The sequence below is a fragment of the Canis lupus genome, chromosome 27, assembly GCF_003254725.2.
Source record: "Canis lupus dingo isolate Sandy chromosome 27, ASM325472v2, whole genome shotgun sequence".
NCBI classification, from domain to species: domain Eukaryota; kingdom Metazoa; phylum Chordata; class Mammalia; order Carnivora; family Canidae; genus Canis; species Canis lupus.
In genome coordinates, this window is record NC_064269.1 from 38,476,244 (window position 1) to 38,497,197 (window position 20,954).

Consider the following 20,954-nt stretch of genomic DNA (forward strand, 5'->3'; position numbering starts at 1 on the left):
TAAATAAATAAATAAATAAATAAAATCTTTAATAAAAATTTGTTGTGGTAAAATATGCATACTGTAAAATTTACCATTTTAACCACTCTTAAGTCTACAGTTCTGTGGCCTTAAGTACATTCATGTTATTAGGCAGCCATTACCACCATCCATCTCCAGGACTTTTTCATCTTCCCCAACTAAAGCTCTGCACCCTTTAGACTGCCCATCATCCTCCCCCAGCCCCACTGTTGAATACTCTTTGAATGAATGAAAGGAAAGCAATGATCGCAAAATCAAATGTCTCATGTAATGAGGGCAGCCACTGACCACACAGCTCCAGCTGAGTTGATAGGAGAGGTCGCACCAGAATGTGAACGCAGACTTGCCTTCCAGGTCTGCCAAACTTTCAAGGGAAGGTGGAAAACCAAACTTGTATATGATATCCCCTAATTTTTTTTTTTAAGATTTTATTTATTCATGAGAGAGAGAGATGCAGAGACACAGGCAGAGGGAGAAGCAGGCTCCACGCAGGGAGCCCGACGTGGAACTCGATCCCAAGTCTCCAGGATCAGGCCCTGGGCTGAAGGCAGTGCTAAACCGCTGCCCGACATCCCCTAACTTTAATGTTAGCAACTAATTTCCTGTTGTTCCAACCCTGAGAGAGTCAAACAAAGCAAAGGGCTGGATCTAGCTTAGGGCCACCAATTTGCAAGCAGTGGACCAGATGGAATGTGTGAGGACTTCTAGCCCTTGGGTCTGTGACTTTGAGTGCCTATGAAGATGTATTCTCGGCAGTTAACAGGCCCCAAGAAACTGGATTTTCCTCTGATTTCCAAACAGGAAAAGACAACAGGAGGAAAGAGGAAGTTTCTGTTAACAGGACTGCTATGAGATTTGTACGGCTGTGTATTTGATTTAATTCTCAGGACATTGACTGGGCATAAGTATTTTTCTTCAGATCACACAGAGGAGGAAACTAAGCCTCAAAGAGTTGAAGAAAATTGCTAACAGTCAGAGCTGGTAACTATAATTGGTGGAACTGGGATTCCAACTTACCTGCTGGGGCCCCAGCCCTTGATGGTCCCCTTCACTCCACTATCTCTATTCTGCATTCAGAAAGACCAAGATGGTGGGGAGGGGTATGCCTGGCTGGCTCAGTCGGGAGAGCATGCAACTCTGGATCCTAGGGGCATGAGTTTGAGCCCCGTGTTAGGTGGAGAGATTGCTTAAAAATAAATAAATGAATAAATAAACCTTTTACAAAAAGGGAAAAAAGAAAGGCCAGACTGATGGCTAAGAGAAGTCTTCTCCCACAGTGATGGAGGGATATGAGGCTGACAAGCATGTCTGGGGCTTCTGACTACTGTAATCCCTTACATCTACTGAGTGATTTTTCTACTTTCCAAGCACTTTCACATACATTAGCACATGGAACTTTTTCATAGGTATTACTATGCCCCACCCCCACCCCTGCCTCCTTTACAGAAGAAAAAACTGAAGTGAAGCTGTCTGATCCATCATAGGCCTGTAAGCATGGAGTATGGGGATTTCCAGAAGTCTCCTGCTTCCTGGTGGAGAGCTATTATTTGCTGAGTGGATTCTGTCTCCAGGCTGGAGGAGGGGAGGGAGCCTAAGGTGGGAAAAGGGTGGAGAGTTGAGTGAAGCCCATCTACCAGGGTTACCTGCTGATGGAGTGTCAGGAACCAGGCTGCTGGAGAAGGGGTAGGACAGCCCGTGGAGTAGAGAGTTGGAAGCCCCAGGTGCAGTCTTGTGGTGGCCTCCTTACCAGAAACATCTGCAGCTGCATTGACACCCTCTGCAAAGGGGGTGGGGGCAGGGCTAGGGATGGGGGTGTGGGGGAAGGGTGACAGGGGCCATTCTTTGGGAAGCAGAGTCTTGGAGGGCTGACCCACCTCTACCCCAGCCATATTGTCCCTAGTTCCATGATCATGTTTGGCAACTCTGGGGAAGGCTCCTGGGCCTCCCACATCCTGTGGGAGGTTTGAGCGGGCAAATTTCAGAGCTAGGCTTGGACTCAGCCAGCTGGCACCTGCAGCCCTTAGAGAAACTGTCAGCGAGAGTGGAGCAGCTAGAAGCCATCCCCACCCCAACTCCATTCCCTTCAAAGGGCTAACTCCAACTGGGGGTGGGCCTGAGCAGGAACCCCTAAGCTCTTTGCTCACCTCCTTTAGAGAGGGGTGGGTGGCAAGAGCAGGACCTCAGGCCTGAACCCTAATACTTCTTGCCTGGTTGGGGAGGTGGGCTGGGAAATTTCTGCACCTGCCCTGGGCAGGGAAATGAGAGACCAAATCAAAGTTTAGGGGAGACACTGGCAAATGTGACCATGGGTCTGAATGAGCACAGTATGGCCTCTTGCCTGACACATTTGTCTTGGCAAGGCTCTGGACCTCGTTTGGCCTCTAGAACTTCTGGACAGTAGACAGTGGAGGAAGCTGTCAGGCCCAAGGCTAGGGATGGAGGAACTCAGAGATGCTCCCTCTCCTCATTCGGCCTATCTCTCTTTATAGGCACTGTTCCCCCATGATAGCCAGGCTATCATAAGCAAGATGGCCCGCAATGATTCCTACTATTTCTAATTCACACCTGTATGTTGTCGCCTCCTATTTATTGTACCAGCATCAGTCTGTGTGACCAATAGAATAGGGCAGAAGTGAGGTATATCACTTTCTAGATTAGATTATAAAGATATGGTATTTTTTTCATGGCCACCCTCTCCCTCTGAGGAAGTGAGTTGCCATGTAGTGAGCAGCCATAGGAAGAGGCCCACTCTGGAAGGAACTATGGCCTCTGGCCAGCAGCCACCGTTTTGGAAACAGATCCTCCATCCTGGCCAAGCCGTTAGATGACCACAGCCCTGACCCACATCTTAGCAGTTTCACAAAAGATCCTGTACCAGAATGATTCAGCGAAGCTGCTCTTCCTGACTGTGTGAGATCATATGTTTATTGTTTTAAATTACTTACTTTGGGGATGACTTGTTATGTGGCAACTATGTTATGTAGTAACAAATAGGTAGGTCTCTTCCCCCCCTTTTTTTGCTTCCTTCTTTTTTTCTTTTTTTTTTAAATGTTTTTTTTTTTTAAAAGATTTATTTATTTATTCATTCAGAGAGAGCGAAGAGAGAGGCAGAGACACAGGCAGAGGGAGAAGCAGGCTCCATGCAGGGAGCCCGATGTGGGACTCGATCCCGGGACCCCAGGATCACACCCCAGGCTGCAGGCAGCGCTAAACCGCTGCGCCACCGGGGCTGCCCTCCTTCTTTTTTTCTATTTTAAAGATTTTATTTATTCATGAAAGACACAGAGAGAGGCAGAGGTATAGGCAGAGAGAGAAGCAGGCTCCCCATGGGGAACCTGATGTGGGACTTGATCCCTGAACTTCAGGATCACACCCTGAGCCAAAGGCAGACACTAAACCACGGAGCCACCCAGACATCCCCTGCTTCCTTTTTTTAACAAGTGTTTAAGATGATCTCCCACCCTGGCCCCCAGTAAAGGCCTGAGCTCCCAGCCTCCTTAATGCCCCTTCCCCTTCAAAACTCCAACCTGGAACACTGGTTTGCCAATGAACTTGGAGATGCAAGATGAATTCATCTAGCTCCCTGGGGGTCCTTAAGAGGACAGCAAAAGTACTCTCTTTTGCTGGATGGGGAGTGGGGTTTTGGGGAACGGTGCTTGGGAAGGAACAGGAATGTGTCACTCCTAGGAGAAATCCCACAGAGAAAGAGGTAAGAATGAATAAAAGGAGGACACCTGGATGGCTCAGTAGTTGAACATATGCCGTTGGCTCAGGTTGTGATTCTGAGGTTGTGAGATCGAATCTTGCTTTGGGATCCCCATGGGGAGCCTGCTTCTCCCTCTGTCTGTGCCTCTCCCTCTCCCTCTGTGTCTCTCATGAATAAATAAATAAAATCTTAAAAAAAATGAATGAATAAAAGAAGCCCTGTATGCATGAGCCCCATGTCCCCTCTTATTTCTATCCTTCTTTGCTCTTCTCTTCCTGAGTGGGTAGAGGAACCAGGTGGCCTTTCATTCTGCCTCTGTCCCCTCCCTGTCCCCTTCATTCAGGAGCATGGGGAAGTCCCCATATAGGTGATGGTGAATCTTTGATGACTACTCTCATAAGCCCAAAGGGCATAGGATGTTACCCAGTAGAGAGGAAAATTGCCACCCACAGAACTTTCCAGAAAACCCCTGCTCCATTAAAACAGGGGGGCTTCCACCACAGCTATGGAGAACAGGGTCACAGGGCAGATTTGAGGAGTCTTCTCAGCAGCTACCCCCAGCCCACAGCAAAGGGTGGGGATGATGGTTTTGAGGCTACTCAAAAGAACTTCAGGACTTCAGCTGACAGTGTGATTATCTCTGGTGAGTGCCAGAGCCTACACTGTTTCTCTAACTGTGACAAGGCTCAGAGGTTACCACCACCCTAAGGCTCAGAACCTCAGATTGCTTTTAGTGGTTCATTATTATTCAGGCTTCAGAGGGTGCCCCTCTCCCTCTAAGTCTCTGCCCAGAACCAAGGTATCCAACCCTCTGTCCCCAAGTGTTCTCTGTCCCCAGGTCTCTGGCCACTGTGGCTCCACAAGGATATATCTTCAGCCTCATGGTTCGTGTCACTGTGCACATGGAGCCCAGGCTCAGTGGGATATCCAGTAGGGTGTGTGCCACACTGTGGGTATGTGCCAACACGTGCCTCCCACTCCTGCAGGTCACTCCCATTCCCTTTCAATATTTTTTTCCTAAAATTCCCCAGCAGAACTGTCTGTGGCTGAGTCCAGAGCCCCATGCATTATTGCACATGGAGGTCTAGATCTCTGAGGCGGGGGGTCCCCGGAGGCCAAGACTGTGTGTGTGTTCTGCTAAAGGACAGTCCGCCTGGCTCAGGTGAATGTTCTCTCCAAGAGGGAGACAGACAAAGAGGAAGGTGGGCTTGTGGGTCTTTTGTATCCTTCCTGGCATGACCAGAAGGACTGGCTTCCTCCTTCATAAATGGGTCATCAGAAAAGCACATCACATACATGGAGCACCTCAGTTTTCAAAGCCCTTTTACCATCCGATAGAGCAACCCATTTTAATGGGTCTTTATCATTATTCCATTTAATAGGAGGAAACTGAGGCAGAGGAGATCAGCTCTAGTCACATCAGCAGAGATAGAACCAGAAGCCAGGTCTCTGGATTCCCAGAGCTGCGCCATGGCCAGCTGTCTTACTGGCCATTTTTCTTCCCACGTGGGGCCTTTGTTCACTGCACTCCCCTTTGTCAGACTCGGATCATAACCTTGCCAAGACTAGGGCTATGTGTCCTGAGGCAGGCACTGCTCAGCCCCTCTCCTGGATGGTCCACTGGGTGTGTGACCGCTCCTTGGTGCACACTCATACGCAAACCATAGAAAGTGAACACCGCAAAGGTGATGTGGGCACGCAGGGATCTGTGCCTGTCTAGACCACTACACTGTTAATCTCCTCCAGCCTGCCCCAGCCAGCCCAGTGACCTCCCATGGTATGACAATCAGGGACCACTGGGTGGCAGTGTGTTCTCATGCCTGGGACCAGACAGGTTGCCCAGAGCCAAGGAACATGGGGGTGGGGCGGAGGCAAGCAGGAACCTCAGCCAGCTGCCCAGAAAGGTTACAAGACCTGATCCCCTGGAGGACGTGACAGGCAGGGCTCCTCCGTGTGTGTGTGTGTGTGTGTGTGTGTGTGTGTGTCTGTGTCTGCGCGCGTGCGCTGCACCAAAAGGGCCAAGGACAATGTGAGATGCAGCCAAGTGTGGAGTGGGGTGGGCCAGGGAAACAAAAATACAAAAGAAACCAGGGCAGCCAGCATAATATGACGAAGGACCCAGATGAGAGCTGTAGAGGTAAGTAGACAGGGCTTTGGGAGCTTCAGAGAAACGACTAGCCGGGAGAGAGAGAGAGAGAAGCAGGAGAAAGACCAGACAGAAAGAATCACGAAGAGGCCAGGAACAGAAAAGATGAAGATAAGAGAGACTGGCTGGGGAAAGTAGGTCGGAAGGCTGAGGTGGAAGCAGGGAGCCCCCAGAGGCGGGGCAGAGACAAGAACCTGTACTGGACAAGAAGGAGCCAGACGCGGCTTGCTGCTGATGGGGAGTTTATTTGGACAGAGTTATGCAGATCTGCCGGCTGCCTCAGCTCCAGGTCAGAGCTCCTCAGGCTCGGGCTCCGGCTCCAGCTCCGGCTCCGGCTCCAGCTCCAGCTCTGGCTCTTGCTCCAGCTCACCTATCTTGCTCTGAGCCTGAGGTGGGTGAGTCCCAAGCTCCAAGGCAGAGAATCTTCTTGGCCGCCACTGCGGGAAGACAGGGAGGGTGGGTGGGGAAAAGGATGAAGAGAAAGAGAATAAGGAACAAAGGGAGTGCAGAGTGCAGAGTGCGGCTCTTCTCTCTCAGCCCCCAGCCCACCCCATCTGGTCCCAGGCCTTTCTCAGCACCTTCAAGCCTCCCTTAGGTCCTTCAGAGTCCTGGAGACTCCAGAGTCCCTGGAGAGACTCATGAAGACAGGGCTCTGAAGGCAAGATGAAGAGTCCACCTGGGTCATCTCCTCTAAGGGATGCCAGGTGGCACTCAGACACCTGAAGAGAGGGGAAGCCAGTGGCCAGTTAGGGATGGGGGGTTCCCCCTTGCCCACTTACCTGTCTTCTCCAAAGTTGAAAGCCGAAGGCTCCAGTCATCAAAAGGAGGAGAAAGAGGATACCAAGGATGAGAAGGAGAGAGAGATGGCCTGTTTTCAGGACACCTTGGGCCCTCCCAGAGCGCTGGGCACCTATAGAAGAATATCATTAGGCACAAGGTCATAGCCGAAAGGCTATCTTGCCACACCCTCATCCATTACAGGTACAATGAGGCCCAGAGTTTAGGGACTTATCCAGGGTCGTTAACTAATTAATGGCAGAAGTGGGTTCAGGCCCAGAGAAGACCCGGAAGTTAGAAAGAAAAGATCTGGAATGTGGTGGTGGGGAAGGGGTTGTCGGGAAAGTGGGATCAAGAGGGCTGGTCTGGAGCTGTGGTGTCATGGGGTCTCAGACCTGGGCCAGCAGGGTCAATGAGGTACACCGCTGTGCCGAGAAGCCTCTCCGCCTGGTACACGTGGCACTGCCAGGGCTGGGAAAGGAGTCTGGTCTCCTGCATCTCCAGACAGGGTCCTGGGGAACCTCGCCAAGACTGCTTATCCAAAGGGCTCCACACAAAGCGCTCTTGTCCAGACGCTGGGGTCACCTCACAAAGCAGTTTTCTCAGGTTGCCAGGTAACCCGGAGGATTTGGGAGTCACTGAGGAAATCAAAGGGAAGAGATCTTTGGGGGCCGACCCCCTTACTTGAAACCATAGATTCAACTCCTAGGTCTCTGCAGTCACCTGGGCTCTGATTGGGTGAGGCTGAGGGGAGGACATGTGAGGGGGGAGTCAGGGCCAAATTAATCTTATCAAGACAAAGCTCTGGGCAGATCACTCTGCAACTCAAAAGCTGTCCAGGCTCTCTACAGCCTATGGGGACTGTTCAAATTCACATTGGCCCCGGACGGATCACATAACAAATACTACCTTGGATTCTTTTACATGACTTTCTACTCAAATGCTCAGAAACCCCAATATCATCAGTCAGGTGTGTTGGCACCCCCATACACCTGGCTTTTTTTAATTTTTTTTTTTTGCTTCCATGACTTGGCTCACATCATGCCCTCTGTCTCTAAGTGCCCTGCAAATGAACTCTACCCCCTTTTCTGGATGTCCGGAGAACAATGAACTGACCCACTGATCTACAGACAAGAGCACCTCAAAGCCGTACATGAGAGATAGGTTGGGTAGGAGGACACCCACAGGGAAGGGTCTTAAGCCAAGCTGAGTGGTGGAGGCACTTGAGGATTTGGTGATGCAGACACCTGGCCTCAGACCTCGAGGCTGGCACTTCCCAACTGTGTGATTCAAGAAATTCCTTTCCTGTAAAACAGGGGTCACCTGTTACAGTGCAGAGTCTAGAAAACTAACAAGAAACCACAGGGGGAGTGGGATGCAAACGGAGTTACTGAGAGTGGCTAAGTCAGCAAGAGAATGCAGTATGAGGAAAGGATGGATTCAGAGCGAGGCTGGGGTGTGGGTACGATGTCTAGGTAGAGATATCCTGGAGCAGGCAGAAAGTTAGCATGGGCCCCCAGGAGAGATATGACCTGTTAGCATGTTCATTTATTTGCTTAACCAATATACATTATTTTTTTTAAGATTTTATTTATTTATTCATAGAGATGTAGAGAGAGAGAGGCAGAGACACAGGCAGAGGAGAAGCAGGCTCCATGCAGAGCCTGACGTGGAACTCGATCCAGGGTCTCCAGATCACGCCCTGGGCTGCAGGCGGCGCTAAACCGCTGCGCCACCCGGGCTGCCCCCAATATACATTATTAAGCACCTACTATGAGATGCTACTGTTTAGTTGCTAGGTGAGTGTTACAGGCACAGCTGAGCTGTCGTGGCTCATAGTTACCAATCAATCAACATGTACTTTCTGAGTTTTTGGTGGTTGTTCTCTTTTTTTTTTCTGTGTTTGTTTTACACTATTAAAAAAAAAAAAAAAAGCTCTCGCTCAGTAAATATTTGCTGACCAAGGGACTGATTTATTAGCTCCTCCCAAATCCAGGCCACTTCCTGCAACTTTCCCCCCAAGCACTGGTCCCAAAGTAGACAAAGATTCTAGAGATATATTTGTTTGAGTCACTCGACTATCTGCCACCTCTCTTTGTCTTTTTTTTTTTTTTTTGCCACCTCTCTTTGTAACATCTTAGACGCCCCCCCTCCCAATTGAGAGCAGGGGAGTCCCTCAGAGAAGAATGGAATGTTCACCTAGTGACTCAGGGGAGGTTTTCAGTTTCAGTTTTTTATATGTGGGGGTGAGAAAAGAGGAGGCCACCAGGGCAGCCTCTGCAACTTGTGCCTGGTGGCCTAGCATCCTGAGGCAATTTGCCCGGTGTTTCCCCAGCTGGCCTTCCCTTCCCTATGCCCCCTCCCCTGTGAGGGGAGCTACTCCATTCCCACTTGAGGCTGACCTGTGATGACTGCCAAAGTGACGGTGGTACTGAGCTGCTGCCCCTGCAGATGGATGTGGCAGGTGTAGGTCCCAGCCTGGGCCTGGTTCACTACCTCCAGTTGGAGGGTAAAGTTGCCATCGTCTCCAGCCACCAGGAGGTCAGGGCCTCCCCCAGGAGGGGTCCACTTGGCAGTAAGAAAAGACTGGGTCCCCACCCCAGGAGGCAGGCGGCAGGGTAGACCCACCCTGGAACCTGCTCCGGTGTACACCGTCAGAGGCCCTGAAGGCTCCAGACCTGGAAAAGAAGAAGCCAAAGTGGAAGCTGAGAGGGAGAGATACAGAGAGGCTGAGCATTGGGGTTGCAGGGAAGGGAGGAGAAAGAGCAAAGGAGATTGTCTGGCTCTGAAGAGCACAAGGGAGCAGAGTCAGGTGGATGAATGGAGGATGCTCACACACACACCCCACCCCCACATGTGGACTGGGCCAGCAGGAGGCCAAAGGCTGCCCAGGGAGGCTGGATGGCCCAGGGAAAAGCCAGGAGTGGGGGAGTGAAATGACAGTTTGCAATGCGAGGGAAAAGCGAGTTGGACCAGGACTGTTAAGGGCCAGGGCATTCACAGTGGGCACCAGCTACTGGAGACCTAGTTTGGGGACCTGTAAGTCAGGGGGAGAGGATAGGGGGCAGGAAGGGGTTGTGGTCAGGTGTGGGGGCAGACTGGGGGAGTTACCCAGAACAGTGAGGTTGTACATGATGGAGACATTGAAGCCATCTCTGTAGGTGAGGGTGCAGCCCCATGGCCCAGAGTCTGAGGGGCTGATTTGGGGCAGGAAGAGGAAGCTTCCAGCTAAGTGGTAATGGGGGGACTCCGGGACTGGGACTCTGCCCCGGAACCAGTGAACAGAGGCTGGCAGGTCAGGGCGGCTGAAGGAGCAGTTCAAAATGACCCAGTCGGAGATCCTGAGGGCCCCTGGGGGGCTGGCAGTCACTGCCCGTGGATAAAGAAGATGTGATTAGCCCCACCGCAAACACTTCTCAAACGCAGCAGGTCAACGAAGCTAGAAACCTGCCCCAGCGGTAGATTTGTCTTCTCCCCCCCAACCCTCCTCGGATGACCTCCCCGCAAACGTTTACTGGAGCCCAGTGCCTGGTACCTGGAGGTGCTTAAAATGGATGCTCAGGAATGCCCTGCCTCCAGGTAACTCGGCGTGGTCTCCCCTTCCCTTTCTCCAGGCCTCGCGGGAGGATCCCCACTGAGCCCACCCCCCGAGCTACAGAGGTCTGAAATGAGTCACTCCAGCCCAGCGCTCACCCCCAGGCCAGGGGTGCCTCCCCTCCTCCACCCTGGCGCTCCCAGCGGGGGTGGGGGAGGGGAGCTCGGCGGGGAGACTGTCTCTCCAGAGACCTCCCCCACACGCACGTGCTTCTCGGGACGGGGGGCGCTTCCACTCCGCTCCCCACCCCCTCCCGCTCCCCTTGGGGGCCGGGGCCGCTCTCCGGGGCGGGAACTGGGAGGCCCCGGCCCTTCCTGCCTCGGGGGACGACGGGGAACTCGGCGCCCAGCTCCAGCCCCGCTCCCTGCGGCCCGCCCCCACCTACTGGAGGCCTGGCCCACGCGCAGACGGAGGCGGCAGGCGAGGGAGCGGTCCCGGAGGTGCACGGCCGCGCGGTACTCGCCGGCGTCGGCGCGTCGGGCCGGGCGCAGCCACAGCGAGAAGTCCCCGCGCTGGAGGCCGCGCTCTTCCAGCTGCACGCGGGGCTGCAGGGGCGGCCGCCCGCTGCGCAGGCCGCCGGGAGCCCGCATCAGCACCACGTAGCTGCGCGGCCCCGGGCCCCGGGCGGAGGGCGCGGCGGGCCGCAGGCTGAGCGCCGGGGCCGCCGGGCCACTGCGCGGGAGAGAGGGACGGGACTGAGACTTTCGAGGAGAAAGAGGCCCCGGGCCCACCCCACCTCGAGGATGCGGAAACCCACCCAGAAGGACGATCCCTAGACCGCCTACCGTCCCCAGCCCCGTCTCCCCTCGGGTTGGGCCCGCGCCATCCACTCGGAGAGGCAGATGCAGAAGGGATGCGGGTGTGAGGGGGGCGGTCTCCCGAGGAAAGGCAGGACGGCTGGCGGGGGAGGTCGCGCCGCTGGCCTCAGAGGGGCTGACAGCTCAGGGGAGGAGACAGGGGGGCTAGCCTGGGCCTGGGGTTAGGAGTCTGGATGCCATTGCTGTTGGATTTGGGGGTCCTGATGCCCAAGTTTGGGTGCGTACCTCTCTGGTAGGTGGTACCAAGTGACCCCTGCGTTTCGCAGAAGGCTGACATCCTGGAGAGGGATTGTGGGGCTGCAGGGGAGCTGGACGGGGGCCCCCTCCTGGGCCCACACCACCTGGACCTCTGTCCCAGACCCTGGAGCTGCCACTGGGAGGAGAAAAGAGGCCAAGGGGAGGGGCCATGAACCAAAAGACTTAGGAGTAGAGGAGCCTCAGTTACCTGAACGATAATCAGGGCTGAGGAAGACCTTGGGTTTCTGCCCCTTCCCCACCTAACGGTAGGACAGAGGAGAGGCTTTGGGGGCAGAAAGATGCCCAAGCGAGGCATTAGAAGAATCCACCCAGGCTAAGGACTGGAGCATCTGTGAGGTCCAGGCATCCCTGCTGACCACCCCTACCCCACCCGTGGATCTGGAGGGCAACCCTCCCAGGGAGTCAGCCGCATCTTACCTGGAGCCACCCACAGCAGTTGCAGAAGCAGCAGAACCAGGAACTGAACCTCCCACATCTCCCCTTAGGCCTGGGCCACGCTGAGCCCCCCAAAGGGAAGAGGTCAGAAAGAAGGGAGGGACAATGGGCAAAAGAAAGTTCTGCAAAGATATAGGGCGGAGGAAGGGAGTCTAGAAGAGGGACGAGGACAGAGACCTGGAGATGGAGGGAAGAACCAATGACCAGAGGCTGGAATCCAGAGGCAAGCTGGCCAGATCAGGCAGCAGGAGTTGGGGGGGGGGGGGGGCAGGTCCCAGCAAATGGGCAGGGCAGTGGTAGAGAGCAGAGTGAGGCAAGGTGGCTGTCTAGAGCTGGGAGGCAGTTCTGTTGCTTCCAGGGCCCTCACCCCTGTCCTTCTGCCTTCCCTCCACCTTCCCCACTTCCCCTCCCCGTTGCCCCCCCCCATACACACACACCCCAGGGCTCACGGTTTCGTTTCGCAGTGGAAAGTCTGAGGGGGTTGATTCCCAGCAGCATTACCCTCCATCTCTGTGGTGGCGCTCCCCTTGTTTATTTCCTCAGTCCTGGGTGTCCCCGCCGACCCCCCCTTCCCCCCCCTACTATTTATTCCTCTTTCTGGGGACCTTCTGCGGTTCTCTTCAAGCCATTTCTGCCTGGACCTACTGCTCACCCACCTCTAAGCTGCCACTCCAGTCCCAAAATTAAAATTGGAGCTGCCACTCCAGTCCACTTTCTTCCTGGCAAAGCCCTTCCCTTGGTACTCATCTCCCCCCTAAATCCCTTAACCTCTTAGGACTTCCACTTAGCATCAGTCCTGCCTCCCTACTCATCCCTCAGTTTTGGGGATAATGCAGACATAAAAGAGGGTAGGTCTGGGGAAGGGCACCCCATGTCCCAGGAAAAGAAAAGCTGCATGATATCGAAGCCTTCACTATATACTACTGACGATAAGAGGTGGAGACTGTATCGGACACTTTACATACAGTAACTCATGAAACCTAACATCTCCCATTGTAGAGATGAAGGAACTGAGGCAGGCTCAAAAATTAATTGGCCAAGGTCAGTTAGGGAGAGTGAAGCCAAAAGGTGTGTATGTCTGTCTGTCTGTGACTGTAGTCCTGACCCTGTGTGTTACAGGTGTCCCCTTGAAGAATGGTGTGGTCAAGGAGTCACACACACTCCCTCCTCCAGTTCAGAGCCCTGTGTACTCAGCAGCTTCTCCCAATCAAGAGGTTTTGCTCTAACGGGGCAAGGGTGACATGGAGAAATGCAGAAATCCTGCAACAGAGAGCAAACTCAAGAAAAACCGAGACAGAACCAGGGAAGGAAGTCTGGCTGACAGAGGGGAACTCTAGCTCCCCACCCCACCCAGCCTGAGGAACCCAGCCCAGAGAGGTGGAACACAGGGCACCAAGAACTTGCACCACACCTGGGAGCCACAAGAGCCCTGGACTTCTCCCCTGCCGGACCAAGTGCTCACTTCCTCAGTGCCAAGTGGAGGACACATCTATCTGACGCCCAACAGCTCTCACTTCTGGTCCCAGGAGGCTGAGACCCAGGCCTCCCAGCCCTCTCCCACTTCAGGGGCGGGACTTCCTGTTTCTGAAGCTGCTTCTTTGCCTGGTTCAGCACAACAGAGCTAGTAGCTTTCCACTGGGCTCAGCAGTGTCTAGACCTGGTTTGGGCTACCAGGGAAGTGTGTGTGTTCTGTTGGGGAGGTACATTCACAAGACTCCAAAACCAGGAAAGAAGTTAGTTCTCAAAGAAGCTGTGCCCTCCGTGTCCACCCCTGGAGTGCTGATCTTGTTTTCTTGAGTGGTGGGTGGTAGGAGGGTACAGCTGTTTTTTTTTTTATAGAAGAAAAGGGTCCTGATGGAATGTGATGTCAGCCACCCTCCTCCCTCTGCCCCGGGAAAGGAGGAGACAGGTTAAAAACAGAAGCGCGACCGTTTCTTTATTAAATTATACAAAAAGGGGAGGGGAGGGGGGCAGCTGTGGGGCTCGGCCCCAACCCTGGCCCCACCCCGGCCTGGCGCTGTCTGAGAGGAGGGGATCTGAGGGAGACCCAGGGATCAGGCAGGGTAGGGATGGACAGGACATGAGGCTGGGATGCAGATGTGAGGAGGAAGAGGCTACCAGAGGGAATGGGGAGAGAGGAGGAGAGTAAAGACAGGGAAAGGAGCAATTAGGGACCAGCTGGGGAGCTCAGATGGAGCAGGTCGGGAGGTGGAACAATGGCAGAGTAAGGATGGAAGGGGCAGTGTCTGGAGAGGCGGACATGAGAAAGGCTGGGGGCAAAGAGGGTGGCAGCTCTGGTGCAGTGTCCAGAGCCAGGAGCCAGGTGAAGAGTGGCTGCACTCGTCTGTTCCCACTCCCACCTCCAGGCCCTTGAGGGGCCTCCCACCCCCAGCCCAACTGCAGGGGGGCTCATGCCGATGCCCCATTTTCTGTCTTCTGCCGCTTGGGATCCGCTTCATCCTGTGGAGGGAGAGTTGGGGTAGCTGCAAAATGGGAGCAGGACCTCCCTCTGTCCCTGCCCTGCTCCAGCCCGCCCACCACAGGGATCCAGGTCCAAGTCCAAAGGGCTCCCAGCCCCTGTTGCATCCCTGACAGCCCCTCAGGCCCCACAACCCAGCCCAAACCTCCTCTTCAGCAGCTCTCTTCAGCGCGGGCCCTTCGTCGTCATCTTCTTCTTCTTCCTCATCTGAGGAGCCAGAAACGGGTCATTGGGGAAGGGCAGGAAGCTCTGGCACAGACCCCCTGCTTCAGGTCTTCAAACCCACCCTGACTCTTCCCTTACACCCTGCCTCCCCCGCCCCTCTCCACCTTCTTCTTCCCCTTCATCTTCCTCCTCTCCATCCTCGGCAGTTTCTTCTTCTTCCTCCTCGGCTCCGTTCTCCTCTTCCTGCGGGAAGCCGAAGAAGGAGCGGGGTCAGGCGGGGTCAGGGGGCACGGGGAGGGCCTCCTGAGGGGCGGGGCGGGTGGGCGGGGCCAGAGCCCAGGCAGGACCCGCCCCCAGGTAAGTGGAAGGTGGGAGAGGGGCTCCGAGTCTCCAGCGCCAGCACCCGCCCGCACCCGCACCGGTCCCCTCCACACCTCCACCACTTCTTTCTTTCGCTCTTTCCGGCTTGCCTTCTCCTCCACCTTCTCTTTTTTCTCCTTCAGGTCCTGCAAGAGAGAAAGAGGTCACCTTCCTGGCACCACAAACGAGCTGCAGCTGGCCCGTCACCCCATCTCCCTCCCTCGCCCCGTTCTCCCTCAGCAGTGAGCCTAGAGGAGTGAAGGAGTTGGCCAGAGGCAGAACGGAGGCCCCAGGGCCCGTAAGGCCACAAAGGGGCTGGGACCTTCCCCAAGACTCAAGGGAGGAGCAAAAGTGATGAAGACAGAGGAATGGACAGCCAAGGTAACTCTTCATCACTCCCACCAAGTTCTCCAAAACCTCACGGGCTGAAGAGTTCAGCTCAGCAAAGCAAATCCCCTCCATCTGCTCTGCCGCCCCGATGCCCCACCCCCTCTTGAGGTCCCTCCGCCTTCCTGGCCTGTCCCCTCCCGCCTTCCTGGCCTGTCCCCTCCCGCTGCCTGCCCTGCTCTGCCTTTTGTCTACCTCTGGGGCTTTTTCCTGAGTACTCACTCTCCTGGGCATCCCTCCCAGCTTCCCCCTCAGCCTCAAATGCCTTTGTTTCTCCGCCCGTGGATCCCCCTACTCCTCAGGCTCCTACTTGGCCAAAAACGCCAACATGATGCACATCTACTCCAAACCAGTTCAGTAGTTTCTTCCTCCCTACATCCTCTCCCCTGACCCTGCCATGCGCACACTGGTGTGGTACAAGGGTAGAAGTAACCCTCTCCAGGGGCGGTATCGGTAAAGGAGGATAAAGGAAACACGGAAGGGAGAGGGTATTGGACATTGTAGATAGAGAAAACAAGGTCTGTATCTGGGGTGGGATGAGAATGCAGATGGAGCAGATACCTGTGTGGAGGACCTTCCCTCCACTGCACCTCTCCACCCCAGGAGCCCAGCAGACACACCTGTGATGTCCTATTCTGACATGGCAGATGGAGATGCTCATGGGTCCCTCCTCTCTGGACATCACACCAGCCCTTCCAGTTTAGATTCCAGTCCTCTTCCCACCCACCCCACCCCAAAAGCCCATGGCAGGCACCAGATCAACTGTGGATGTCCCTGTGTGATCTGATCTGGTGTTGGCGTACAACTCTGTGTATCTGATACCATGTGGATGAAGTTTTCGGTGCGAATAGATCACCCTGGAGGGTGTGTCCTTTCTGGGCAAGGGGTTGGTTATAGAATGGTTGACCTGGAGGAACACTTGATTCCCTCTTTCCTTTAAGAGGAACACAGAACACAGGACCCTCTCACTACAGCTAGGTTTCCTCATGCCCCTTCCCTGTCCTCATTTCTTTGCCACATGGTTGATATGGCATTTCTGCTACCCGGTGGGCTTTCCCCTGCATTCTGGGCCTGGAGAACCAGGGGGGCTAGTCAGCTTCTCTCTGGGGGCCCCAGCACCAGGTCTGTGCTGCCCTGGCCTGAGTTTCCCATCTGGGCTGCTAGAGAGAGGGAGGGAGGGAGGGGAAATTATGGGAATGGGGGGAAGGGAGGCTACCAGAGACCAAAGTCCAAGGGGCCGGGCCCTCGCCTCCCCTGTCCTGTCCTGTCCTTCTGGTCACTGTCCTTCCATGATCCCTTTTCCAGGAGGGTATGTGACCTAGGTCTTGTGCTAAGCAGCTCTCTGGCCTCATTTACTCAACACAGGCACACACACTGCCACAGGCTGACACCGATTCACACACACAGCTACAGAGGAGCGCCCATGAGATCCCGAGACACATGGCCTGGGTGTTTGGGCATTCTGACACACACTCTTGAGACAGCACAAGAGCACAGTGGAGCCACTCGGTACTCACAAAGCAGCAACATGGCTCCAGAAACATCTACGTCTCCACATGCACACATGTAACTGACACGGGCAGTCCCACACACTCGCTGGATTTCAGACATACAAAGACACCTACTCAGTGAAGTCACATGCCATTGCACAGCCCATCGGAGGGCCACACCGCACACCTTGTCAGCTCTCACACGTAGCCCCTCTGCCACTGCCTTTAATCCCACTAGTTACCCCCACTCACATTTCGGGGGGCCTCTAGGAGACCTCTGTGACCTCCTCAACAACCGACCCCCCCCCCAAAGTCGGGCTCCCAGCCCCCAAACGCTGGCCGAATTAATTTCCCAAAGCGACACTCAGCAGGTTCCCTAGGGAAATTAGAGGAAGGCTGGAAGAGAAGCAAGGGCAAAGGGATGGAGCCAGGGAAGGGAGCTGATGAGAGCAAGGACGGCTCGATGCAGTGCCATGCAACGCGAGCTTCGGCTTTCTCGAAGGCTATTCCCGCTCCACCCCCCCTTCCGATTTTTAGGAATCCAAGACTCTTTTAAGTGTGTGTGGTTGGGGGTGGGAGGAAGGGGAGAGGCTGTAGGGGGCTATGGAGAGAAAAAAGAGCTGAAGGCCAGTGGGGGAAGAAATGGTTCTAACGGAAGGAAAGGAGAGGAGAAAAGAGGCAGTGGCCGTCCGAGGAGAGAGGCGAGAGGCGAGAGGCGGCCGGGCCTCGAGGGGAGGGGCCCGGGAGCAGCAGCCTCCCGGGAGAGTCCTGTTTACTCTGGAGAATCTCAAACCGCTTAGCAGAGGAAAGGTGAGGTCAGAATGGAAAGGGAGACGGGGACACGGGGCGCGGACAGGGCGGGCGGGGGAGGGGCGCGGCAAAGTGAGCTGCGGCGCGCTCCGACGGGAAGCGGACGGGGTAGAGGCGCGCGAGCCGGGGCCGGGGCCGGAGCCGGAGCCGCAGCCGGAGCCCGAGCCGGAGCCCGAGAGGGGTGGGGACGGCGGCGGGGGCCGGGCGCGGGCCGGGCGGCGAGGCCGGGGCCGCGGCGCGCGGCGCTCGGGAAGCTAGAGGGCGCTGGCGGGAGCCGCGCGGAGCGGGGTAGGCAGCGCCGGGCAGGGGAGAGGGGGGAGGGCGGAGCAGGGTCCGCCGGGACCCGGCGCCGGGGCAGCGTGGGGCCGTCGGGGGCGGCGTGGGGCCCGGGGCCGCGCGGAGCCCGGGGGTCGCGCCGGGTCCCGGCCGCCGCCGTCCCCGCCCGTACCTTGGCGCTCAACTCGGCCGCTGCCTCCACGCTCTTCTCCGACATGGTGCCGGGGCCGGGGCCGGGGCCGGGGCCGGGGCTGGCGGGGAGCCGGGGTCCCGGGGCCGGGACGGAGGGGCCCTGGACGGCGGAGGGGGGCCGCGGCCGGAACCTGGCGCGGTGGCGGCGGCGGCGGCGGCAGCGGCAGCGGCGGCCGCTCAGCAGGCTGGGTCTCTGGAAGAGGCGGCAGAGGCGCGCGGGGTGGGGCGGGGGTGGGTCTGGAGCGGAGACCCGCAGGGCTGCGGCCGTCCGGAGGGCGGGCGGAAGGGCGGTGCGGGCGGTGGCCGGCGCGCTCCGGCCGCGGTCGCTCGGTCCTCGGCTCGCCGCCCCCGCACAGCAGAGCTGCCGCCGACCAGCCGCTGCCGCCCCCGGGCAGGGAACCCGCTTATAAAGGCGGCGCTGCCCGACGGGAGGGGCTTCCCAGGGGTGGGGCTGGCGGGAGCGGGGAGGAGAGGAGAGGGGAGGGGGATGAAAGCGGAGGTTGGCGAGGTGGGGATAGGAGGATGAAAGCGAGGGGAGGGAGCGCGCGAGAGGCGGGAGGGAGGACAGGACCAGGAGGGGGAGATGGAGAGACTGACGGTCGCGGAGAAAGGAGTGGGGCGAGGAGGTGGGAAGGGGTGGGGTTCCTGCGGGGAGGGACCTCTCCGAATCCCGACCTACCGCCTGCCAAAGTGGAGTCTGTCTTTTGGGGGCGGACTGGAGGGATGGCCAGAATCCTACTGACCCTACCCCCCCCACACACCCCCAAGAAACCCTGAGATTTCGCCAAGGGATGGGGTGGGAGAAGCAGATGGAAAGACCGGGCAGGTATCTGAGAAACCAAAAGCTTAAAGAAGAGGAAGAGGGTGGCGGAGCTTCTTCCACATCACGCTGGCTTTCCCCTCCCGTCTTGCATCTCCTTTCTCTCGGTGGCCCTGAGAGGGGATGGGAGGGCCAAGCGGGCAGCCCACCCTCGGTCCTGCCCGAGGCTGACTTTGGTGAACCCTGCTGGGTTCCTCCCTTCCTGGATCTTTCGGAGAGATCTGGAGAAGTCAGAGGCCCTTCGGGCTCTTTCCTTCTTCCTCCATCCTGGACCGCTCTTATTCGCCCATCTCATCTCACTCATCTTTGCCTGGTCTTTCTTTTTCTCCTCATACCTGCTCATTCATCTGTACCCAGACCCCTCTGTCACAACCATTTGTCCCTTACATCTCTTGTTCATCTGTTGTCTCTTCTCCCTTCCATCTCTGACCTTGTTCTCCCTTCTCCCATACCAACTTCCTCTGTCCTCTGAGTCTGTCACCTGGCCCTGTACCTTTCACTGGTTTCCCCCAACTCCTCTTCAGGTTCCTGACTGATCTTCTACATTTTCCCTCTCTTTGCTTTTCTCTTTCCTCTGCTGCCATCTTCCCCAGCCTTTCTGGATTCTATCTGCCTCCTTTGCAAGGGGTTCAGGCCTGGAGTTCCAACCTCACTCCATCCCACTCATCCTCAGTTATCTGTGGATCATCTTGAGAAGTTTAGGGGTTTCAGGAGCTGGGTGTATTAACAGGAAGGTGGATGGGAGTGGAAGACTGGGGTTTGGAAAAAGATCTCTTTGGTGTGTGTGCACTCCCATATTTGTATATCACTGTCCTTAAAATTTTTTATTTATTTATTTATTCATGAGAGAGACAGAGAGAGGCAGACATGGGCAGAGGGAGAAGCAGGCTCCCTACAGGAAGCCTGATGTGGGACTCCATCCCAGGACCTCAGGATCATGCTCAACCACTGAGCCACCCAGGCGCCCTATCATCCTTTTTATCATTTTCATTTTCTTAATAAGAAAGACACTCTGATCAATCATCATCATTTGGTATCTGAGTGCTTAAATATACCCTCTTTTGGCCCTATGGTGTGCACACCTCCCAATTTCTCTTTCTGACTCTTCCCATCAGTTTCTCAGTCCCCATCTCCTCAAAAATCTTGGAGCCCCACCCAGGTTTCTCCTAGCTGGACTCTGAACATCTTTCTCTGAGATCTTTCCATCTCTATCTCAATGTTTCTCTGACTCACTCCGTGATGTCTTTAGCAATCTCTGACCCTTTCCATCTCCGTACTCTCCTGCTTCATTTCTCTCCCTCTCCCCTCTCCTTTACCCCCACCCCCCCCCCCCCCAGTCTCCCTGTCTGGCTCCCTCCTGTCAGTCTCTTTCCTCTCCCTCCCACCCTCCTTTCCTCTTCCCCTACTCTACCTCCGAGCCCCGCCTGCCGTCTCGGACACCCTGCTGGGCTCTTACCCTGTTGCCCTGGTAACCGCCCCCCACTCCGGTCACCTCCACTCCCTTCCCCCCCTCCAATCACCGCCGCGGACAACCTCCATCCACCTTCCTCCTATTTTTCCTGAGAGCCAATAGAAACCCTGTTGCCAGGTGGAATGCTCATTTGAATCAGCCAATCCAGGAGTCTAACTACTTGCCCTGCCTTATATGGGGATTTGAGGAGGGCCACTCCCCCCAATCCAGCCCCACAGGGGACAAGCCGGTCCACTGTGCTTTCTCCCCGCCCTGGAAAGAGGCTGGGACCCTCCCAGTTACCCTTGTATAAGGCCTGGCCTCCCATTTCCCTAACTGGGACCACCAGGGTCAGTGTGGGGAGAGGGGCCGGGCTGTGGGCTGAGCCTCCGGGCTGGGGGTGGGAATGAGGTGTGATTAGGAAGGGGAGGCGGAGGGAGCCGGGAATTTTGCCCAGGGAGGGGTGTCTGGGAGCGGAGGCAGCTGCAGTGGAAAATTCCAGGGAGATGGAGAGGCAGAGAATGGGAATCCTGCCCCAAGGCCCAAGGGAGTGCCTTGAGAATCTAAGAGTTTGGACACCAGGGTCCCCGGAGACCACAGGAAAAAGATCCAGGAAACAGAAGGCTTGGATCTAATTCCCTTCCTCCATGAGAGAAGCATCTCTTCTCCTTTCCCGCCTGACTGGACAGCAGACCGGGTCTCCTGAAGTCTTGGCTTCCTGAGAAAGAAGCTAGAAGTGGAACTTGGGATGAATTTGAAGCAAGTGGGA

The 20,954-nt window shown here is 55.9% G+C and overlaps 2 protein-coding genes across 4 annotated transcripts in view; both read right to left on the reverse strand.

The window, feature by feature from the left end:
* Positions 1 to 20,954, reverse strand: part of CD4 (CD4 molecule) — a 97,287-nt gene that overhangs the window by 51,826 nt on the left and 24,507 nt on the right. The window lies entirely within an intron of this gene.
* On the reverse strand, positions 6,099 to 12,162 carry LAG3 (lymphocyte activating 3). 3 transcript variants are annotated; one of them, XM_049102442.1, is made up of 9 exons: positions 11,739 to 12,162; positions 11,289 to 11,436; positions 10,631 to 10,917; positions 9,762 to 10,019; positions 9,053 to 9,328; positions 7,836 to 7,955; positions 7,046 to 7,288; positions 6,653 to 6,783; positions 6,099 to 6,310 (listed from the first exon to the last, which is right to left on the reverse strand). In XM_049102442.1, the coding sequence occupies exons 1-9, from the start codon at positions 11,794 to 11,796 to the stop codon at positions 6,164 to 6,166; spliced, it is 1,668 nt and encodes a 555-aa protein (XP_048958399.1). In that variant the 5' UTR covers positions 11,797 to 12,162; the 3' UTR covers positions 6,099 to 6,163. The 3 variants fall into 3 exon arrangements, with proteins under 3 accessions (XP_048958399.1, XP_048958400.1, XP_025327718.3); XM_049102443.1 differs by lacking the exon at positions 9,762 to 10,019; XM_025471933.3 differs by lacking the exon at positions 7,836 to 7,955 and having other exon boundaries at positions 11,739 to 12,160.

Excerpts from the sequence above, each read along its gene's own strand:
- LAG3 (XM_049102442.1), bottom strand. The coding sequence starts at position 11,796 with ATGTGGGAGGTTCAGTTCCTGGTTCTGCTGCTTCTGCAACTGCTGTGG. Across the intron at positions 7,956-9,052 it reads CACTTTGGCAGTCATCACAG|GAAAGGAATTTCTTGAATCA; the intron begins GTCAGCCTCAAG and ends CCTGTTTTACAG. Across the intron at positions 7,289-7,835 it reads TTGGCTTAAGACCCTTCCCT|TGACTCCCAAATCCTCCGGG; the intron begins GTGGGTGTCCTC and ends TGATTTCCTCAG.